The 21,461-nt window shown below is 42.3% G+C and overlaps 1 protein-coding gene across 1 annotated transcript in view; it reads left to right on the plus strand.

The window, feature by feature from the left end:
* CCDC88C (coiled-coil domain containing 88C) overlaps positions 1–21,461 on the plus strand; it is a 133,196-nt gene that overhangs the window by 103,242 nt on the left and 8,493 nt on the right. The window contains exons 14-25 of the mRNA XM_056851343.1: positions 1,161–1,298; positions 2,230–3,300; positions 4,796–4,923; positions 5,824–5,965; positions 6,513–6,701; positions 7,664–7,825; positions 9,841–10,118; positions 11,499–11,642; positions 13,387–13,573; positions 15,244–15,389; positions 16,787–16,876; positions 17,721–17,959. Of these exons, the coding sequence (XP_056707321.1) occupies positions 1,161–1,298; positions 2,230–3,300; positions 4,796–4,923; positions 5,824–5,965; positions 6,513–6,701; positions 7,664–7,825; positions 9,841–10,118; positions 11,499–11,642; positions 13,387–13,573; positions 15,244–15,389; positions 16,787–16,876; positions 17,721–17,959 (2,914 nt within the window). The remainder of the gene's footprint in view (positions 1–1,160; positions 1,299–2,229; positions 3,301–4,795; positions 4,924–5,823; positions 5,966–6,512; positions 6,702–7,663; positions 7,826–9,840; positions 10,119–11,498; positions 11,643–13,386; positions 13,574–15,243; positions 15,390–16,786; positions 16,877–17,720; positions 17,960–21,461) is intronic.

Below are 21,461 nucleotides of genomic sequence, written 5' to 3' on the forward strand. Positions count from 1 at the left end.
ATTCTACTCTAAAAACAAGTGGTGCTCAATTTTGGCACACAGGACCAAGCCAATCTGGTGTTAGCCGAGCATAATGCTCTATGGGGGGATGTACCAGGAGTTTGGAATGGAAGTAGGACATAATATACTCCTTGTATGGGGACTGACTTGCTGTTTAGCTCAATCAAGCAGGTGGTCTTATGGCATGCTTGGGCTAGAACAAGTTGGTCAGCCAAGGAATGGGAGATTGACATCAGAGCTTTTTGATTCCCTCCTCTGTATCTTTCTACGTGTGTGTAAATGTGCTTAAGTTGTTGAAATATTTAACTTCTTTTGCAGTGAGGATTAGATCCTGTAGTGCCCCTCACCTTGGCACTGCACAATACTTCATAGGCTCCTTCTGCTCTCCATGCATCTGCATGGCAGATGGGAAGCAGGAGGAGCTGCTGATGTGGCATTAGTGGAGGGGTAGCGGATAGAGAACTCGCTTCTGAGACCCTCAAAACCTGGAGCCAGCTCTAGTGTGGGAAGGAGCTGGGCTGTGTCAGCCCCTATGTGGACTGTGTTATCTGAAATGGGGAACCATAGATGTTTTCTACACTTGTCTAGGGTTTAGAGAGCTTCTGAAGGTGCTCCATGAAGGCAGTGGGGCCTGCTCCTTCTTTAAGTGGCTTCTTGCACCACCCAAACAGTTGCTCCTGCAGCTCAGGCCAACTGCTAAAGCAGCTTATGCTCTACTGCAGAGAGCTGCAATGTAAATAAGGATGGCCAGTGGGGGCAGGGGGACCTTTGTGCATGCTCGAAACCATTTGCACATGCATTGGAATTTTTTTGGAAGGCCCCTGGCCCCTGAATGTAGTGTGTTGGAACACGAGAGAGACAAAGGAGTCAACTTCCAGCATTACAGACATTTCTTCTGGTGAAGTGTTTCCAGTTCTGAGATTCTGCTGCAAACTTGTGTTACTTAACTATTTGGCATTCTTATGCCAGTTTTTGGATTGCTGCTTGCTGACTTCAGCAAAAACAAAAAATCTTGTTTGTCCAGATTCATTACTTTGGCATAAGTTTCAATGCCAGAAAACAGTTCAAAGCTGTTTTTCCTTTTTATCGTGTCCTTATTCGAGAGCAGTGTTCGTTCAGGCTTGCACGCATGATATATTGTGGTAATTTTCTCCATGCAGATTGAGAAATTACAAAACCAGATTGAAAGGGAGAAGCAAAGTAATCAAGACCTGGAGACATTAAGCGAAGAGCTCCTGAAAGAGAAGGAAGAGCTTCAGGGCAGGATGGAGACCTTAAAGGCTGACAAAGAGAGACAGGTATGAAGACAGGCGGGCCTTGAAATTTCCATCTGGAGGCATGCTCATTCAGCTATGTAAAAAGATTTGTTGGATTACAAAAGGCCACTGAAGATTTTCCCTGCTGCCAAGTTCTGTTCAATAAAAAGCAGCTCACCCAATTCACCTCTACTAATTTTATAATCTTTGGGCATTTCCTGACCTTTGTGTTAGTGTGGAGCTAGTGCCAAGGGAATACAGCTCGACTTCCTTATCGCTAGAGGAAGAATCACAATGCCTTTGACACCTGTTGTTTTGAATAGCTTCAGCCATTCATATAGCAAATTGACAAGTGGGTTTATTCCAAGCTTGGTACAGCATCATCCATTCATTTAAATTTTAGGAACTAAACATGTATTTTGCCTTTAAAATCGATCTTCCAACTGTGATTTGAAGATACAACTGAGGGCGGCCACAGGTAGTTCATCAATGCTGAGAGCCAGAGGGGTGTAGTGGTTAAGAGTGGTGGTTTGGAGTGGTGGACTCTCATCTGGAGAACCGAGTTTGATTCCCCACTTCTCCACATGAGTGGCGGAGGCTAATCTGGTGAACTGGATTTGTTTCCCCACTCCTCCACATGAAGCAAGCTGGGTGACCTTGGGCTAGTCACACACTCTCAGCCTCGCCTACCTCACAGGGTGTCTGTTGTGGGGAGGGGAAGGGAAGGTGATTGTAAGCTGGTTTGATTCTTCCTTAAGTGGTAGAGAAAGTCAGCATATAAAAACCGATTTTTCTTTCCCCACTCCTGTGTTACGAGAGCACATAACAGATTGGTGCCAACCACCCAGTCGTTATACTCGTGTACAGCTTGCTAGAGTGCAATTTATGATGGACCACATTCATCTCATCAGATCTAGAGCCTCATGTAAGATTTCTGGTATTCAGTTTTCCATTTAATTTATTTTGAGTATAGATAAAAGACCTAGAAAAAGAAACGCATCATCTCAATCAAGTGGTTTTATCGCTAAGGCAGAGATCACAAGTCAGCAGTGAGGCCAGAGTGAAAGACGTCGAAACGGAAAACAAAATACTCCATGAAATGGTAACTGAGACTAGTTGCAGGCTCAGCAAGCTGGAGTTTGAAAAGAAGCAGATGCAGAAGGACTTTGAGCAGGTTAAGGAGAAGGTGGAAAGAGTAGAAGAAATGGACAAGGAGCTTCATCGGCTGGAAAGGGAAAATGAGCAGCTCACCAAAAAAGTTGCAGCCCTGAAGGTCACTACAGACAAGGTGGAGGTTCTTGAGCAAGAAAGCAGGGATCTGGAAATGGAGAACAGGAAGCTAAAGAAATCACTAGATACTTTTCACAATGTTACACTCAGACTGGAGAGCTTAGAAAAGGACAACAAGGAGTTAGATGAAGAGAACTTGGAACTGAGGAGAATGGTGGAGACAATGAAGTTCACCAGCACAAAAATGGCTCAGATAGAGGCAGAAAACAAAGAACTGGAAAGGGAAAAAGAAGAACTTGGAAGAAATGTGGAAATGTTAAAGATGCTAGTCAAGAAAACCGAAAGGTTAGAGTTGAGTTACCACAGCGTCAGTGCTGAGAACCAAAGACTCCAGCAGATCCTGGAGAACAGCAGCAAGAAAATCCAGGAGTTGGAGAAGGAACTCCAGGACACCGAAGGTGAAAAGCAGACGCTCAGTAGAAGATTACAGGAGCTAAAGTTTTCAAATAAGCGTCTGGACTGGTTGGAAAATGAAAAGAAACTGCTTGAGCAGGAAGTGTCCCAGCTGGACAAGGACAAGAAGATGCTGGAGAGGGAGACAAAAAGGCTTTGGCAGCAGGTGGAACTGAAGGACGCCAGTTTGGATGACAGTGCTGTAAGGCTGGCCACTCTGGAGAAGGAAAACAGAACACTAGAAAAAGACCTTGCTAGGTTCAGGGACTCGTCCAATAAGATGAAAGAATTTGAGAAAGACAATAAAGACCTCCTAAAGCAAGTTACCATTGATAAGAGAACACTGTCTACATTGAGAGAGGTAAGCAAAGTAGCCTTTTCTGAAGAGCGCTCGTGTTTCTGCGTCTAACATAGATAGAACAAGTGTGTATATTGGCCTGAACCAAATTAGGAATGAGGGAGACATTGTGTGGTGGTTTGGAGCACTGCATTTTGTCATGGCCCAGAGAGAGAGCATATATTTTCATGACACTGTCTGCAGGTGAAAGGTTCAGCCTTCTGTGACACAAAGACATTGGCTTGCCTTTGGATCCTGATCCACAGCTGTGTGAATCATAATCTGGTAGAGATGAGAAGTGATTGAAATTGATGCTAATAAGCATCAATAATAACCTCGAAAGTTCATCAGCATGAAGACAATCAGCAAAAATCTTCCCCCAGCCAAAGCATTAAATTCGGTACAACCCCCCCCCCCCATGCAAATATTAACAAAGGTGTAACATCCTGAAAGGAGCCTTATGGCGTAGAGTGGTAAACTGCAGCACTGCAGTCAAAGTTTTGCTCATGACCTGAGTTTGATCCCAACAGAAGTCGATTTCAGGTGGTCGGCTCAAGGTAGACTCAGCATTCCATCCTTCCAAGGTCGGTAAAATGAGTTCCCAACTTGCTTGGGGAGATGACTGGAAAGGCAATAGCAAACCACCCTCTAAACAAAGTCTGCCTAGTAAACATCATGATGTGATGTCACCCCATGGGTCAGTAATGACCCGGTGCTTGCACAGGGGACTACCTTTACTTTTACCTAACATCCTGAAGCATCATTGAAACACTCTTCAGGGTAAAGTTACTTTTAAAAATGATGAGTTGGAGCCTGCCTTCCTTGGTCCGAGTTGCAATTAAGAGAGCCTGAGGAAAAATCTATATAGCCCTTTAATATCGTAATTGGGAAAAGTATCATATAACAAATGTTAGGTGAGTTGTTCCCACAATGGCTTCCCTTACGTCTACAGAAAGTTCAGCAGGAATGCAACCAGAGCTGCAAATTAAACCAGGGTCAAATGGATTCGTTTTAGTGACAATGAAAGTGGTCTTGGAAAGTATTAGTTCAACTCAGCCAGCTGAAGTGGACTAAATATATGTAAAACTCTGATAAAATAGGTCAGACGAAACTGAAATCTTCATGTTATGACCGTAAGATTGAACACATAAAACTTGGTTCCTAGAGTTTTCACTTCCTTTACTGTGTCATTTGGTCTAGGAAACCAAGAGTTGTTCACACATGAAATGTCCTGCACAAACATTACTCTTGCGTTGGACAGAAAAATAACTCTGTCACCACAGATATGTGCAATAACTGCACATAGCTATTTACAGAAAGCAAGTGACATGCATTTGTTTCATGTTAACAGTGCATATATGGTAGTCTCATGGTTTTCCTTCATGATGGTATATCCATGTAGGAACAGTCTTGGGTGAAGCAATTCAGAAGGCCCCATCTCAGACCTGTTCTGTTGAAAAGCACTTGTTTTTTTCTCACTATGCCTACCAGTACTAATCGAGTTTGGTGCTGTTTTCAGGATTTGGTTCTTGAGAAATTAAAGAGCCAAAGATTGTCAAGTGAGCTGGACAAGCTTGATCAGGAACTGGAGAAGATTGGATTGAACAAGGAGTTGCTGCTACAGGATGACAATGGCAACAATGACAAGTGAGGCTTTTTCCTGGTGGTTCCGTGGAAGGCTTTTCTGCATATTGATCTCATATGTTCTAAATCAGGGGTCTCCACAGGTAGCTCATGGTCTACCAGTAACTTAAAGGCTGCTGCAGAGTAGTTAGTGCACCCCCTAGGAGACTCAGGAAATGATCACAAAAAAGACCTGTCCAAAGCCTTTGTAAAAAAAAAATAGAGCTTTTATTTCATAGCATTTTTCTCTGCGCTGCTTTAACTGATAGCTTCATGTCTGGTACTCTTCCTAGTCCATGTTCTGTTTAAAGGACACAACAAAACATGGTAACATCCACTTTCACATTAGTTTTGATGTACTAGTTGGGAAAAGTAATTATATAGTAGCAGAGGGCTGTGTGCATGCAAGATTCTTCCCTTCCCCCATTCATCAATTCTTAATGTTGATCGGTTGATCAATGTTCCCTTAACCAACAGCACCAGTCATCACACAGGAAGGGTCACCCATAATTGATCATCACTGGACAGATGGCACTTCTTTCTTTATAAACGCATGTACCTGTAGGAGCTGGATATAAGTGCTTTTCCTAGGCTTTTCCTTTTATATTTTCTCTTAATTTTATCTACTTATTATATTCGTATCTTGCCTTTTTTCCGTCATGGAAATGAAAGTGGTATACGTAAGATTCCCAGGAGATCTGCCATTCAAGCACATTGGCCAGACACAAACCTCCTTAGGTTCAGCAAGGTTGCTGTATCATACACCTTCCAACCATATTTTTTCTAACCATCTTAACAGATCTTTGCAGATGGGAGAAATACCACTAATAGAAAACTAACGTTGTTGAAGGTATATTTCTAATGTTTCAGAGGAATGGTTGACATCTCCCCCATTGAAAGGTTGTTGTTGTTGTTATCACACAGGAAATACAAGATCCTGGAAATAAAGACTGAATGTGCACTGAAGACAACGCTGGCCAATAAAGAAGAGAAAATTGCTTTGTTGGAGGCTCAAGTGCAAGAGTTTCTTAACTTGAATCAGCACCTACAAAATGAACTAAACATGGTAAAAGGGGAAACCATATTTCGTATTATGGGTGTAGGCATTTGATAGACTTAGAACTGGAAGGGACCACCAGAGTCATCTAGTCCAAACCCCTGCACAATGCAGGAAATTCACAACTACCTCCCCCACCACACACCCCATGACCCCTACTCCATGCCCAGAATATGGGGTGAGGGAACCTTCCAGGATCCCTGGCCAATCTGGCCTGGAGGAAAATAGCTTCCCGACTCTTCTTTGTGAAGACTTCCAGATGCCAAAATTAAGACTGTGGAATCAGAAGATTTGAGAACAAGACAAAAATTGCCGTACATAAGTGTCTTAGAAATTTTTGAAGATACATAGAATCCCTTTCTTAAATATTTTGATTTTAAAAATTACAACAGAAAAAAAGAAATGATCAAACTTGTGAACATAGCAGTACATATTCAACAAACAAAAGTTCTTGCTCATCTCGAGTCTGTAGATAAATATTCTAATTTAATTCTGCAGACCTCAGAGTTGAATTCAGTTATATGTTTGACAAAGACTTTGGCTATGAATTTTACAGGTAAGGAAGGACTTTGAAGGGCTCAAGCAGAGTAAAAAGGACGAAACACATGTGCCGAATTCATTGAAGCAGCCCTTAGAGAACAATGCTTCTAGTCATCAGGCAAAAGAGAAGTGGGAAATGCTTCACAAGGAAGCAACAACGGAACTTCTGAAAGTGAAGGACCGAGCTATAGAACTGGAAAGAAATGTAAGTTTTGTTTTTTTAGGTATAGGCTTATGATTTATATGTTTATTTACTGAAGTATTCATAGACTGCTTTTCTCCAAAAAGGACACAAAGAGGCTTAGAAGAAAAACACATAAATAAACCAGGGCACATCAAACCAACAAACAAAAGCTGATCCAGTACATCTCAAAGCTTGTGCCACTCTTCACGTCTTATGGCAGACATATTTTCCTGCATGGAGGTCCTCTTCGTAGGAAATCCATATGCAAACTGGCTATATGGGCAAACATTTTCAGAATCCGTGTTGTCTTTGTAACTTGTAGAACTGATCAGTTTTCAACCTGGGCTTGCTCTTCCCCAGGCTGGGTTTGGTAAAGGGCCACCAGAGTCTAGAAAGTTTGCAGAACACTGCTGTAGAATGTATGGGTCACTCCCCCTTTTGTTTGAAGACCAGAAGGGAAGTTTGGTAACAGTGGCCATGTTATCTTTCAAGAAAATTGTCTGCATTCTTTATCTTCTTGCCTGCAGAATCTCTGATAGATTTCCAGGGAACTCCAGAATGCAGCTTGAATAACAGTGGTATTGGAAAAGGAGCTGAAGCCTCACTTCCGATTCTTTTGTGTTACCGATACAATAGATAGCTGGATGGATGGATGGATAGATGGACAGACAGACAGACAGACAGACAGACAGACAGACAGACAGACAGACAGACAGACAGACAGACAGATAGATAGATAGATAGATAGATAGATAGATAGATAGATAGATAGAAAAGAGGCCCTTGTATCCATTAGTTCCTTCTTCCATCTATGATATGCCATTGCCCAGTTTGAGGCCAGTAAATTAAAAGGGGCTTACAGAGTAGCTGCATTTGAAATAAATAAGGGGTGTGTTCTATCCCCTAACACATCACAATTGGTCTCAGAACTCTTCGCTCACTGTTTCTCCTGCCTCCTTTTTTTAAATTCTGTTTTTTCTCAGAATGCAGCCTTGCACACAGAGAAGCAGCTTCTCAAGGAACAGTTAAGACATTCGGAAACCCAGAACACCTCCTTCAGCAATCAGATCCTGACACTACAGAAGCAAAATGTCTTCCTTCAAGAGCACAACACTGCAATGCAAACACAAACGGCCAAACTCCAGGTCAGCAAAGTTTCTAGGAGCTTCTGCTGGAAACGTTCCTAGCCACCTAGAGCATCAAAGGAAGTGCCAGTTATCTAGTTTTGGTCTTTTTGTTCCAGATGTTAATTTGTCTGAAAATAAATATGATCCTAAGATAGAGAAACGGTTACCTTAAAAAAAGGTTTGTTCTGTTTGGGTTTGGTACTTTTAACAACTAAGAGGGACATTTCAGAAATGTGGTGAAATAAATAAAATAGTTGGTTCTTGTGGGTTATCCGGGCTGTGTAACCGTGGTCTTGGTATTTTCTTTCCTGACGTTTCGCCAGCAGCTGTGGCAGGCATCTTCAGAGGAGTAACACTGAAGGACAGTGTCTCTCAGTGTTACTCTTCTGAAGATGCCTGCCACAGCTGCTGGCGAAACGTCAGGAAAGAAAATACCAAGACCATGGTTACACAGCCCGGATAACCCACAAGAACCAATGAACACTGACCGTGAAAGCCTTCGACAAAATAAAATTAGTATTTTTTTATGTTATAACATTATCAACACGCTTTCTTCGTGCTGTACACTAGGAAGAATATATGTCAATTTTTGTTTGTTTGCTTGTTTTGGGAGCCAATATGGCCTAATGGTTAGAGAGTTGGATTAGAACTGGTGAGTTTCACGTTCTGCTCTCTCATAATGCTCACTGGGTAAATTGGGCCCCATCTCTCTCCCTCTCCAGTCTACATCCTAGGCTGATTATGAAGATAAAATGGAAGAGGGAGAACTGCATTTGTCCGCTTAAGCTCCTTGAAAAAGGAAGATGTAGAAAGTTAGCACTGTTCATGAACAAAGCAGACAGAAAACAATCTGAATTTTTAAGTATTGTGCCAAATTATAGTTACTACTCACATTGTTGTTAGTTAAGCTGTTTTTCATCACGAGTGTTAGATTTCTTTTGAACTGTGACACCTTTAGAGCTTGACAGGTTCTTAAAGGTTTTTCTCCCCAATGTCTCATTGGCAGCAGGGCCTCAGGATAAGGAAAGACTTATGTTCCCCTGTAATTAGTGAACTTTATTTGACTGCTTTTTGTCAGAGAGAATGAAAGTGAGTCCGCAGGCACTATCTCAGTGGTATCAGTGAGGCACATTTTGGTTTTTAAATCAGTTGGCACAGCCAAATCGTGCCACAGTGGAAGATTTTGCAGTAACGGGGCTTAAGATCAAAAGAAAATTATTTCCATATAAAGCTAAGCATATGCCTTATTCCTTAAATGTTCTAGGACCAGTGGTATATTTCACTCACACAAACACAGGCTAATATCTTTTGAACAACCTAAGTGTGCTTGCTGTTTTAGATTTTGTAGGAATGTGTTGTGTTGTGTGTGTGTGTGTGTAAAGTGCTGTCAAGTCACAGCTGACTTGACCCTGTAGGGTTTTCAAGGCAAGACATTCAGAGGTGGTTTGCCATTGCCTGCCTCTGTGTGAGCTGAGAGAGCTCTGAGAACTGTGACTGGCCGAGGTCACCCAGCAGGCTTCATGTGGAGGAGCGAGGAATCAAACCTGGTTCTCCAGATTAGAGTCCACTGCTCTTAACCAGTACACCAATACATACCAATAATTGATAACCAAAAAGATGTAATGCCTTTTTGTTAGGACCAACAAAAATAACAGGCACATTGTGCAGGCTTTCAAGTTCTCCAGGACTCTTTGTCAGGCTAGATCTGAAAAAACAAAAGAGGGGGCAGGGAGAAGACACATTTCAAACCAGTGTGTTAAGGCCTCTTTGTCCTCATTCTGTATAGGCTGGTTAACTTACTTCAGTGGTCTACTTTTTGATCTCTTCCGGGAATAATTCATATGAAACTGAAACACAGAATTAGTACCAATCTTTCACCAAAGAGAGGGGTTGTCCTCTGTTGATCCCATACTGTGAAATCTTTGACAGTACTCTGCTGTAATTTCCAGGAGATACTGTGGCTTAACTTTTTAACTTCTCCAAGTGTACAGCTGTGTGCTAATGTGGTTTTCTGTTGCCTTGATAAAATGTAGGTAGAGAACTCAACACTAAATTCCCAGAGTGCCTCCTTGATGGCCCAGAATGCTCTTCTCCAAAACCAGCAGCTGGCCAAGGAGAATGAATGCGACAACTTGCTGAAGCAGAAAGAGCAGCTCAAAGCGGAGTTTGAGTCTCTGCTTCAGGACCACGAACACCTGGCCTCCCTTCACGAGCGGCAGTCGACAGAGTATGAAATGCTGATCAACCAGCACAGCTGCCTCAAAACTCTCCACAAAAACCTTGACCTGGAACACAAAGATCTGGGGGAAAGGTAGGGGCCTCACAGGGAAAGAAACAGACAAAAGAAAGTATTTCTTCACACAATGCATAGTTAATTTGTGGAACTCCCTGCTCCAGGATATGGTGATGGGTGCCAACTTGGAAGGCTTTAAGAGGGGAGTGGGCATTGTCATGGAGGATAGGGCTATCCATGGCTACTAGTCAAAATGAATTCTGGTGATGATGCATACCTATTCTCTCTAGTATCAGAGGAGCATGACAGTTATATTAGTTGGTTTGGAACACAGGCAAGATAATGCTGCTGCAGTTGTTTTGCTTGTGGGCTTCTTAGAAGCACCTGATGGGCCACTGTGTGAAAAGACTGCTGGACTTTATGGCCCTTGGTCTGATCCAGCATGGCCTTTCTTATGTTCATAAATGGGATACTCACAGTTAGGATTCCCATATTCATTTATGACCTTGTGCCTTTTAATAGTACCTTGTTGTGATGATTCCTCCATGCTGGTTGACTCTTCCATGACCAACAGGGCCCACTGTTTGCCAATCCCTGACATAGGCCCTGACATGCAGTTCAAGATAACCTGGTCAGATTCTGTCTTTCCTCTTTCTGTCCCTTCTTCCTCTATGCAGAGGTATGTGTGTGGAATGTGTGTGTGTGTGCATATGTATACAGGTTGAGTATCCCTTATCCGAAATGATTGGGACGAGAAGTGTTTTGGACTTTGGATTATTTTGGAATATTTGCATATGTATAATGAGATATCTTGGGAGTGGGACCCAAGTCTACACACAAAATTCATTTATGTTTTATATACACCATATACACATAGCCTGAGGGTAATTTTATGCAGTATTTTATACAATGATTTTAATAATTTTGTGATTGAAACAAAGTTTGTGTACATTGAACCATCAGAAAGCAAAGGTGTCACCATTTCAGCAGAGGGTTCGGATTTGGGGTCATTTTAGATATCGGATTTTTGGATAAGGGATACTAAACCTGCGTGTATATGCACGCGCACACACACACGTTACAAATGCTTGTGTGTGTGTAATACTAAACCTGCATTACACACGTTACAAATGCTTGTGTGTGCGTAAAGTGCCGTCAGGTCACAGCTGACTCATTGTGACCCCAGCAAGGGGCTTTTGAGACAAGTGAGAAGCAGAGGTGGTTTACCATTGCCTTCTTCCACAGAGCCTTCCTTGGTGGTTTCCCTTCCAAGTACCGATCCTGCTTAGCTTATGAGATCTAATGAGATTGGGCTATAGCATGCCTCTTACCCTCCCTTACAAATGCTTAGATTTAATATATGTAAATAAAGAAAATACCCAATGAACCATAAAAGCAGTTTTATTTTGTGGTCCTTGTTTTTATGAAGCAGGAGCCATTCTTACTCCTTTCCTCTAGGTACAATAGTTTGATGCAATACAGAGCTGAATTGGAGGAGCTGGAAGTTGTGTTAAAATCAGAAAAGGAGGCTCTACAGCAAGAGAAGAGTTCAAACACAGTAGCAGCTGCAGAGAACCAGAAGCTGAGAGAGGAGCTGGAAAGGTAACTGTCCTTGGAAAAGGCACAGAACATTTTTTGTACACATCTGAGTCAGCACATTTGATCACGTGTCATTTCCAGTAGTATGTACAAAATTCTGCCCAGGCGGCTGGACATCTTAGGATGTTTATGTGGGGCCAGTGCTAAGGGGAAAAGCTGGGGTTCTTTGCATACAGAAGGACCCATTCAATCCCTAGTTGAAAGGATCAGTTAGTAGGGGAGGTGATAGACCTCGACCTGAGACCTTGGAGAGCCAATGACCTTGACAGATCAATGGTCTGACTCAGTATAATGTACAAGCAAAGCCCATCTCCTTCAGAAATCTAGTTAATGCAGCATGCTGGTCTGGGCTGCATCCTGATGGGTCCTTCACCTTCAGCCATCTCAGCCTTTCATGGCCTTGCACTGACTGGATCCCACTTTATTATTTGATAATTCACAGTGGGTAGCCATGTTAGTCTGTCTGCAGTAGTAGAAAAGGGCAAGAGTCTAGTAGCACCTTAAAGACTAACAAAAATATTTTCTGGTAGGGTATGAGCTTTCATGAGCCACAGCTCACTTCTTCAGATACAGCTAGAATGTGAATCCATTTGTCTTTAAGTAGAGGAGAGTGAATTCAGACAAGCATTAGTATGTAAATGTTAACAGTATGTAAATGTGAATAGTATGTAAATGTGAATCCCATCACGCCTGCTATTCACATTTACATACTGTTAACATTTACATACTAATGCTTGTCTGAATTCTTTCTCCTCTACTTAAAGACAGATGGATTCACATTCTAGCTGTATCTGAAGAAGTGAGCTGTGGCTCACTGCCAGAAAATATTTTTGTTAGTCTTTAAGGTGCTACTGGACTCTTGCCCTTTATTATTTGAGTGAACACATGAAGCTGCCTTATTCTGAATCGCACCCTTGGCCCATCAAGGTCAGTATTGTCAACTTAGACTAGCAGTGGTTCTTCAGAGCCTCAGGCTGAGGTCTTTCACATCACCTACTGCCAGATCTTTTAACTGGAGATGCTGGGGTTGAACCTGGACCTTTTGCATGCCAAGCAGATGCTCTACCATTGAGCCACAGATCCTGCTGTCTATTCCTTAGATATTCTCTGCTCTTTCTTCTTTCCAGTGCGTTTGAAATTTCTAAGTGTTTGACTGAGTTTTTTTTAATAGCATTGAATGCCCTGTGTAGAATAGAGTTGAGCTGTAAAGTTTTGATTAGGCATACCAATGACATGGATGGAAAACTTAATATTTCCCCTCCTACAACTTGTGTTGGTATTTTTTAACCAGGTTGGAGGGGGATTGAGGGTCAGTCATAGGTAGAAACATATAAATTTGTTGCAGAACATTAGACTCTGAAAGACTAGAGAATAATAGAAAATATAGACTGGTATAAAGGACTCAAAGTATTTAACAAAATCTAGAGCACTAGTTTTCTGCCAGAAATGGTTTTGCACAGAGTAATCCCTCTCAAATATTTTAATATTAATAAATCTAAATCAGGACTATTTTAATGGGGGAAAGGCCATACCTTTGAATACCTTTGCTAATACTAGCTCAAAATCCTGTTGTTCCCCCCCCCCAAAAAAAAAAATATTGATCGCATTTCTTTTCTTTGGTAGGGCCAAAATGCCATCTCTTGTTCTTGTTGCAAATGAAATCGCCCCCCCCCCAAAGGCATTGATTGCATTGCTCTTGGGGATTTGATTGGGAAGGTTGTTAAACCATTTGGCTTTCCTCATTTAGGATGAATTTCTTACACAACCAACTCAAGGCAGAGTATGAAGGGCTTCATCTCCACACTAAGGAGTTGAAAACTTCCTTGAATAATTCCCAACTAGAACTGAACCGCTGGCAAGCTCGCTATGATGAGTTGAAAGAACAACACCAGACCATGGACATCTCCTTGACCAAATTGGACAACCATTGTGAGGTGAGATCCGTGAGTCTATTTATTTATTTAGGTATTTATATCCTGTTTTTCTCCCTGCTGGGGACTCAAACCCGCTTACAAAAATCAGAAAAATACTATTAAGACAAAGAAAAAATAATGCATGCAGCAACGACTCTAACTCCTAGGCTAGTCTTAGATATACTGGATCTGCTCACTAAAGACCACATGCTGCAAGCCAAAGGCCATACTCCTTTTGGTTCTTGCCCACTGACCTGTGCCTTTGGCCACACATAGGCTGAATATCTGCAAGAGAGGAGAAACAGAAGCTCACCTGAGAACTCATACGGCCGTCACAAAAGTGTACCCAGTCTTTCCTCCCTGGCCATGACTCATGCAAATCTGAGCAGTAAATGAAGACTGGAAGATTCTGCTCCTCCATAAACATGGGAGGGGGGCATATTTCAGGGAAAGTTGTAATTAAGCACCAATGACAAGGGCCAAGGCAGAACCATGTGTCCAGACTGGGTTGCCATCCAATTCTAAGGGAGCTGGACCTCTTTTCCTGCCTGCACTTCCATTTCTTGCCCATGGTTACTCCCCATTTGTTGGCCCTCCACTGGTCCTACCCCTGAGTGATACCGCTTCTCCATTTTCTTATAGTGTGGGTTGCTTCTGGAGCACCTGTGTGGAGCACAATAACTTTAAAACTGGGATTGGGGAGGTAAGCTCGGTGGAGGGCTAGAGGGGGTATAGTGGTTAGAGTGTTGGACTAGGATCTGGGAGACCCAGGCTTGAAGCCCCACTCTGCCATGGAGGTTTGCTGGGTGACCTTGGGCCAGTCACATAGTTGCAGCCTACCTCACAGAGTTGTTACGAGAATAAAATGGAGAAGAGAAGAACAATGTAAGCTTCTTTGGGTCTCCACTGGAGAGACAGGCAGGGTATACATGAAGTAAATAAACAAAAAAAATACAGGGAAAAGAGTTCATTATGACTTTAGGAAGCAGGAATGGTTGATATTGTGGTTAAATGTTCTATGGACCAATATAGCTGGACCTTTCAGCTGAGCTGGACATTAAATAGTCCCTGGCTTGGTGCCTTTGTACTGACTTAGACCAGGGTTCCTCTTTTTGAGCTTGTGGGCACCTATGGAATTCTGGCGCAGGATGGTTGCACAAAACACACACACACACACCTGGAGGACATCCAAGTGCAGGGGAGATGGGAAAAAGGAGTGAGAGAAAAAATAAAATAGAACAAACACTGTGGTAGCAGCTGCCACTGAAGCAATGTTATTTTAATCTCCACATCCGATCAGATCTCCAGTGGCCAATGAGAAGCCATGCTGGGCAAGAGCCCCACCTGTCTCCACCCACTATCTGAAAACACTTGGCAGGTGCCACGAAAGGTGCCAGCAGGCTCCATGATGCCCATGGGCACCACATTGGGAATCCCTGGCTTAGACTCTAGTTTAATTTTTCACTTGTATTTGGAGAAGATTTTTACTGATTCTCACTCTCCCCCGCCCCACCAGCTCTATGTTTCCCTCTGGGATCAATGCAGAATTTCATGGGCTATGCAGCTGGAAGAACTGGGGGGGGGCTTCTGATGGCAGAAATGCCTTCTGAAAGTGGAAAGCTTATGATTTAAGCTATTGTTTTAGCAAGTGCAAAGGAAGGAGACTAATCTGTAATGCATCCATTGTGTAGCTGCTTGCTCGACTGAAAGGAAACTTAGAAGAAGAGAATCATCATCTCTTGAGTCAGATCCAGATGCTGAGTCAGCAGAACCAAATGTTGTTGGAGCAGAACATGGAGAACAAGGAACAGTATCATGAGGAACAGAAGCAATATATGTAAGAGTCCGTGCATTTTCTCATTTATCTTGTCAGATGGGTCAGTATTGAAACATGGTGCCAAGGAAGGAGAAAAATTCTATGTCCACTGGGTCAGATTAGGGAGGCCAAAAACCATTCAAGAAGCAGATGACGCTGTGGAGTAATTGTGTCTGATCACTTTAACAGCTGGAACACATGCAGTCCATCACTAGGGGGTAAAATAAATGCAAACTAATAAGAGTTGAAACAATTCAAACCCACATGCAGGTCAGTCCAGCTCTCCTGTACTTGACAAATCACTGTAACATCATTGTGCCTTGTTTAAGCCATGTGTATTTTCCCCCTTAATCTGAAGCTCCTTTTCTGATGACTCTCTACTCACTGACCCACAGTGACAGCATTTCAAAGTGTGAGGAAAGTTGCAGAAGGAAGGCTGTATGCAAAAGCTCCGTTCCCACAAGTGTAGCTCCGCTCATAGTACTTTGTTATCTAATTCATGGACGTGTTATTGCCCAGTCACCATAGATAGACTATGGGAGGTGCTGTCCTATGTAGGAATCATATATCTAAAAGTGCCGTCCTAAGACAGTCACACCATTCTAAGTCAATGGGAGTAGAAGGATGTAACTCTGCTTGGGACATCACTGAATTTTCATACATAGCCTCACTGTAAAGATCAGAAAATATTTCAAGGAATCTGGTACATCCAAGGGCTAGTGGTGTATCTTTCTGCATCTCTATCTTGATAGGGAAGTTACTCACCTGGAACTGTGCATTAGATGCTCTGGACCACTTTCCAGACTTGGAATTCAGTCTGCATAATTATGTACCTATATAGCAAAAATCCTAACCACCAGTTATTGCTTAGGCTGGTTCAGAGGCCCAGGCAAGTTATATTGATTTGTGATTGTCTTAACTCTGGCTTGCTGATGTTGACTCGAATCCACCTATGCGGATATTTTGGGTTAAGATCTCTTCCTCCCCACTTAACGAAAAACAAACCCAACACTGTATTTTCCTAGGACATTATTATTTATTAAAATTTTATGCCACCTTTCCACCTGAATAGGGTCCCCAAGGCAGCGAACATTAAACTAATACATAAAACAATTAAATAAAAACATACCAACACCCATTAGTATTTTAGAATTCTCGTTTATACCTTTTGTCTGCATAGGAAACTCCTCTTGATAGTTTTCCTTCCAGCTTAGTCAGTAATGTTAATTATTTCTGCCTTGTGACAGGAGAGGGTTTTTTAATCATTCCCGATCTGGCCCACTGGGATATTGACTTTCATCTCCTGGAATCTTGTGATGGTTCAGTTTTTTAGTTAATTATACCCAGTTCCCAGCAAATAGGATCCTTGAAGTACTAATGGGTTTCCCCCACCCCACCCTCTTTTTGGTTTTCATCAGTGACAAATTAAATGCCTTAAGGAGAAACAAGGAAAAACTGGAAGAGAAAATCATGGATCAATATAAATTTTATGACCCCGCTCCAAAAAAGTAAGTTGCCTTTAAGGTAAAATGGCACCAAAGTGAGCTTTGAAGGAAGTCATTTCTTTATTTGGGTATTATCCTTCTGCAAGTAGAAAGGTGACCCGACTTCCACTTCGTTCTGTTTCCCACAGTTTAGAAATTGTATTGACCATTGCCTAAGCTTCTTTGAATAAGATTTGGAGCATTTGTTGCATTGTCATCTGGTCACAATTTGTAATTGCAGAATTGGCATGAGATTCAGATTCTGGCACTTTTATGTGGCCCTTGCAATGGTCAGCGGTAGGGTTAACCTATAACTAAACTGGTCATGTTTGGTCTATTTCCCCTGTAGAATTCTAACACAGTATGGGGAATCCCAGTCATTTTTAATGGCTGCATTCTGATTAAAATGTTAATTTAAAAAATCAGATAAAGCAGAACCAATATTAAAATTATGAGATTGTTCTCTGTTTACTCAAAAGGAAGAATAGGGTTTCTTTCCCTCCCCCCACCAGGTGTGCCAGCAATAATAAGAGGGGGGGTCATCGTACATTCCCATACAAGTTATAAGTATGTACAGTAATAAAAAAATTGTATAACATTTTTAGTAGTGTCTTCCTTTTGGCTAAATACAGTATATCATAGCCTCATTAGAGATCTTGTGCTGAACATTTGAACAATATCTGATATATAGTTTTAACTTAGATTGCAGCATGAAATCCCTAATAATCTTGCCTACTTCCTGACTGTAAGGCCAGTTCACATTTTTTTTAATGGTGGGGATCAAGAAAAGTAAGCGAGGTAATGCACTTTGATAAAAATGTAAAGAGCAGAACTGACTCTCTTGTTGAAAATCTTCTGCCACTGATAGGAAAAACCACTGGATAGGAGCTAAAGCCTTGGTTAAATTTATAAAGCCAAAGAAAGAGGCTACAAGAGAACGGTTGAAATCTTCAGCAGAGAGCCCCCCGTGGCATTTGGAAAGTGCAGAGACGGCAGGATCTCCGCCTCCCTTGCAGCGGCCCAAACAACAAGAGAGTCTGGATAACACATCTGTAGGATCCAACTCGGCAGAAGGCAGAGAACAGAATAATGGATGTGCAGGCAAAGGTAGGTGTGATTTTACATAATGGGTAGTTTAATGCTGAAGAGTTTGTGCTTGCATGGATTGCGCGTAACCTGCCCCCCCCCAAAAAGATTAAAAGGTATGATCCAGCTCCAGATCAGTGATTGAAAGACTTGATATTGATGGGAGAGTTAAGTATGTAACTTCTTATGGGCAGGATAAAATTAATACTCGTGTGCATTTCAGTAAAACAGTGTTGACAGCCTAGACAATGGGAGTAAGTAGCCTGCCTTGTGGGTTGGAAAAAGGCAGGGTAGAAGTAAATAATGGGGGGGGGGGTGTTCTGGTTGCACACCTCCGTCCATGGCTTGACCTTCAAGTACGGTAGAATTGAGGCAGTAGAATGGATGGAAACAGATTTCAGGACAGAGAATCACAGGGATACAGTCTACTGTCTTATTTCCACCTCATTCTGCTGCATATGTAGACCCAACATGAGTGTATGGCAGTTACACAGTCTCTGCCTCACACACAGTCACACGCTGACAAGGATGGAGCATGGTATCGATTGCAAAATTAGCGTCTTAATGTGTGTGTTAAAGCAGGTTTTTAAAGCTTAGACTACAAAGTTGGACAGTTAACATGTAAAGTTTTGGATCACAGTTTGGAGGGTGAAGAACAAGCCTTGACTTTCCACTGCCTCCCCACTTCCTCTTCCCCTCACATGCCAAAATGTCAATTAGTTCCTGTCTAGTGTAAAAACTGTCTTGGTTTACTGTTACATCTAAAGTGCTGTTAAATCTGAAGTGGTTTTAATTCTCGTGTGGAGTTTGCTGTTTCAGATACCATGGCAGGCTCTTATTTGTGCTAATTCATTCCATGTGAGGAGGGGCACACATCTTCACACATACGACTCCTTTCAAATCCTCCAATTCAGGCCCTGCATAATTAAGAACATTATGGCCTTTTATGCGTGGTCTGTTTCCGCTGGATCTGCTGCTCTGTAACTGCACAGTATTTGCAGTCGAATTCTCAAAACACTATACACAGGGAGGGTTTGCCCCAAAGAAATTCCAGGAGTACCTGGTGATCAGTTATGTATCCCCAGTGAAAATGCAGAGCTTCCAAACCACACATGAGTCCCTCTCCTCTGAAATACATCACCAGCCTCAGAGCAGGATTTTTTCATTTGTTCTGAACCGAGTGGCCATTTCACAGCCACTTTGAGTAGGGTCCGGACAACCCCCCCCCCCATCCAATTTGTGTAACTGAATGCAGGAGTCATAAGAACATTAAAAAATTCTCATGGTCATTTGTGACATTTATCATCCCACCAGTTGTCTTGCACTTGCAAAAAACACACACCAAAAAAGGGCTTGATGTGCGGCAAATCAGCCCAGTTCTGTTCCATCCTGCTGAGAACTGAAACTGACCTACACTCACTGTGAAACAGACCAAATAAGCAGCCTCGTTGTATTCCAGCATCATTATCTTGCTAGTACACTCAATATTGATAATGGCTTCAAGGGAGGGGTTAGATGAGGGGGACAGACACATGGGAGGGAAAAGCGAGAATGGGCATGGGGAGAAAAACCCAAAGTGGACTGGCTTTCGATTTGGGATCGAGGCAGACTTTAAACTCGGGGTAAAACAGCATCCTGAAAATGCAAGAAAAACGTGTAGTGAGAGTGAGGCAACTTTTGAAGGTCAGAAAATACATGCATATTTAAAATGAAGCCCCGAAGTAGTTGGGGGATGACTGCAACGGGAACAACCTGTGCATAAATGGCCTATGTGTGAACCAGACCAGGATCAACAAAAAACAAAACCAACTACTGGGGATCTCCATGCAATGCAAGTGGGCTCCAGGGCTCCTTTGTGCTTTCCTGTGACTGACAGAAGCAAAACAGTGCAATCTCTAGAAATTGGAACCCTCTCGAGGGAGCACCTTCAGCAAGGTCCCTTTAAGCTGGCAGAAGAAAGGCTTACACACCAAGGATTCTTGTCCATCTACAAACTCGGCTGCACCATGCAAAGTAGAGTAGCTGTGTTGAAACTTTTAGCAAATCCCCATCACCTTCTGTAGCTGGTACTGAAACAACTGGGCACTTGTCACACTTTGAAGGTGTGGCGTGACTTGATAACAGCAGAGGGAGCAATCAGAAAATAAAGTGCAGCATGGTATTGGGAGCATGATGAATGAAAAAGGTTGTGTTAGTGATATTGTGACAGGCATGGTGCTGGCCAGTATTTTTACAGTATAATCAGCTGTTTGTTAGCTCAAAATTGGAGCAAGGTGCTATACTAATCTGCAAGAAACAACTGGCTTCTGAAGGTAAACATCAGTTTGATGAAGAGGTGCAGAATCAAAAGTTTAAGCACTGATTTCTAGAAGAAATTGCTCTTGTAGTACCACAACATTTGTGGTGACATATCAGATCTAGGAGAAGTAGAAAGAGCCTGCATTTTCACCAAGGATGTCTGAAGACTCAACTCAAGAGGAGTCCCATTTGAAATTTATGGCAAATGAGTGCTTCAACAGTGTACTCAAAATTTCCATTGAGCTCAAGGGTACTAAGAGCCACTTCACAGTTTTACAAATCTCCAGGTAGGAATTGATGTGAAACCTGCATCTAAACTATAATGTATGACTGCACTACTCAAAGAGTTGTGAGGATGGGTCGCTGCATGGATGCACACTGCATATGTTGGAAAGCATGTTTGCAACTTTCCAGCATATGACAGGCGGGGGAAAAAACACATTTGGCTGATACATACTATGACTCTACTTGTTGGCTTAAGGTTAACTCCTGCTCAAAAGTATGTTCCAGATGGAGCAGCCCTCAGACACTTAACTTCATAAAGTAAAAGCATGCGTGTCTGGAAATTCCATCCAATATTGCTTTCATCCCATGTGTATGATGAATAAATACATTGATGAAGAAATGCAGGTTTGGCTTCCAATTAACGTGCTGTTGTTTGTAAATGAGAGTAAAGAAAATAAATAAAGGTGACTAAATAAATAAATTTTATCCAAGGCCAACAAAATTAGGAATCAACCAATTTTACAATTCCACAGATTAAGGAACATTGAGGCGACGTAGCTTCATTGCTACAGCACAATATTTTGCAACCTGGGTGGTGATTGGGGAGCTGTTTCCCAGCAGAAACTTTTTGATCCATTCACCCTCCTCACCTGAGCCCATTTCCCTAATCAAAGGGTCAATAATATTGAAGCAGGCTGACTTGTAGAGGGGACATCTAAACAGTACATGCTCAATGTTTTCCAGCTCCCCTGTGTTACACGGGCAAAGTCTCTCCACCCTGGGGATCTTCTTAAATCTCCCTTCTAATATGGCAGATGGTGGGGCTGCACATCTGGCCAGTGTGTAGGCCCTCCTATGTGTGTTCCTTTCCAGGGAGTATAAATATGCAGCTGGTGCTAGAATATACCTGGAATGTTGAGGTGCTATAAATGCAGGGGATCTCAAGAGATCCGTTTGACGCTCAGTAAGAAAGGTGATTATTATGTGTATGAAGTTACAG

Source organism: Euleptes europaea, chromosome 6 (genome assembly GCF_029931775.1).
Source record: "Euleptes europaea isolate rEulEur1 chromosome 6, rEulEur1.hap1, whole genome shotgun sequence".
NCBI classification, from domain to species: domain Eukaryota; kingdom Metazoa; phylum Chordata; class Lepidosauria; order Squamata; family Sphaerodactylidae; genus Euleptes; species Euleptes europaea.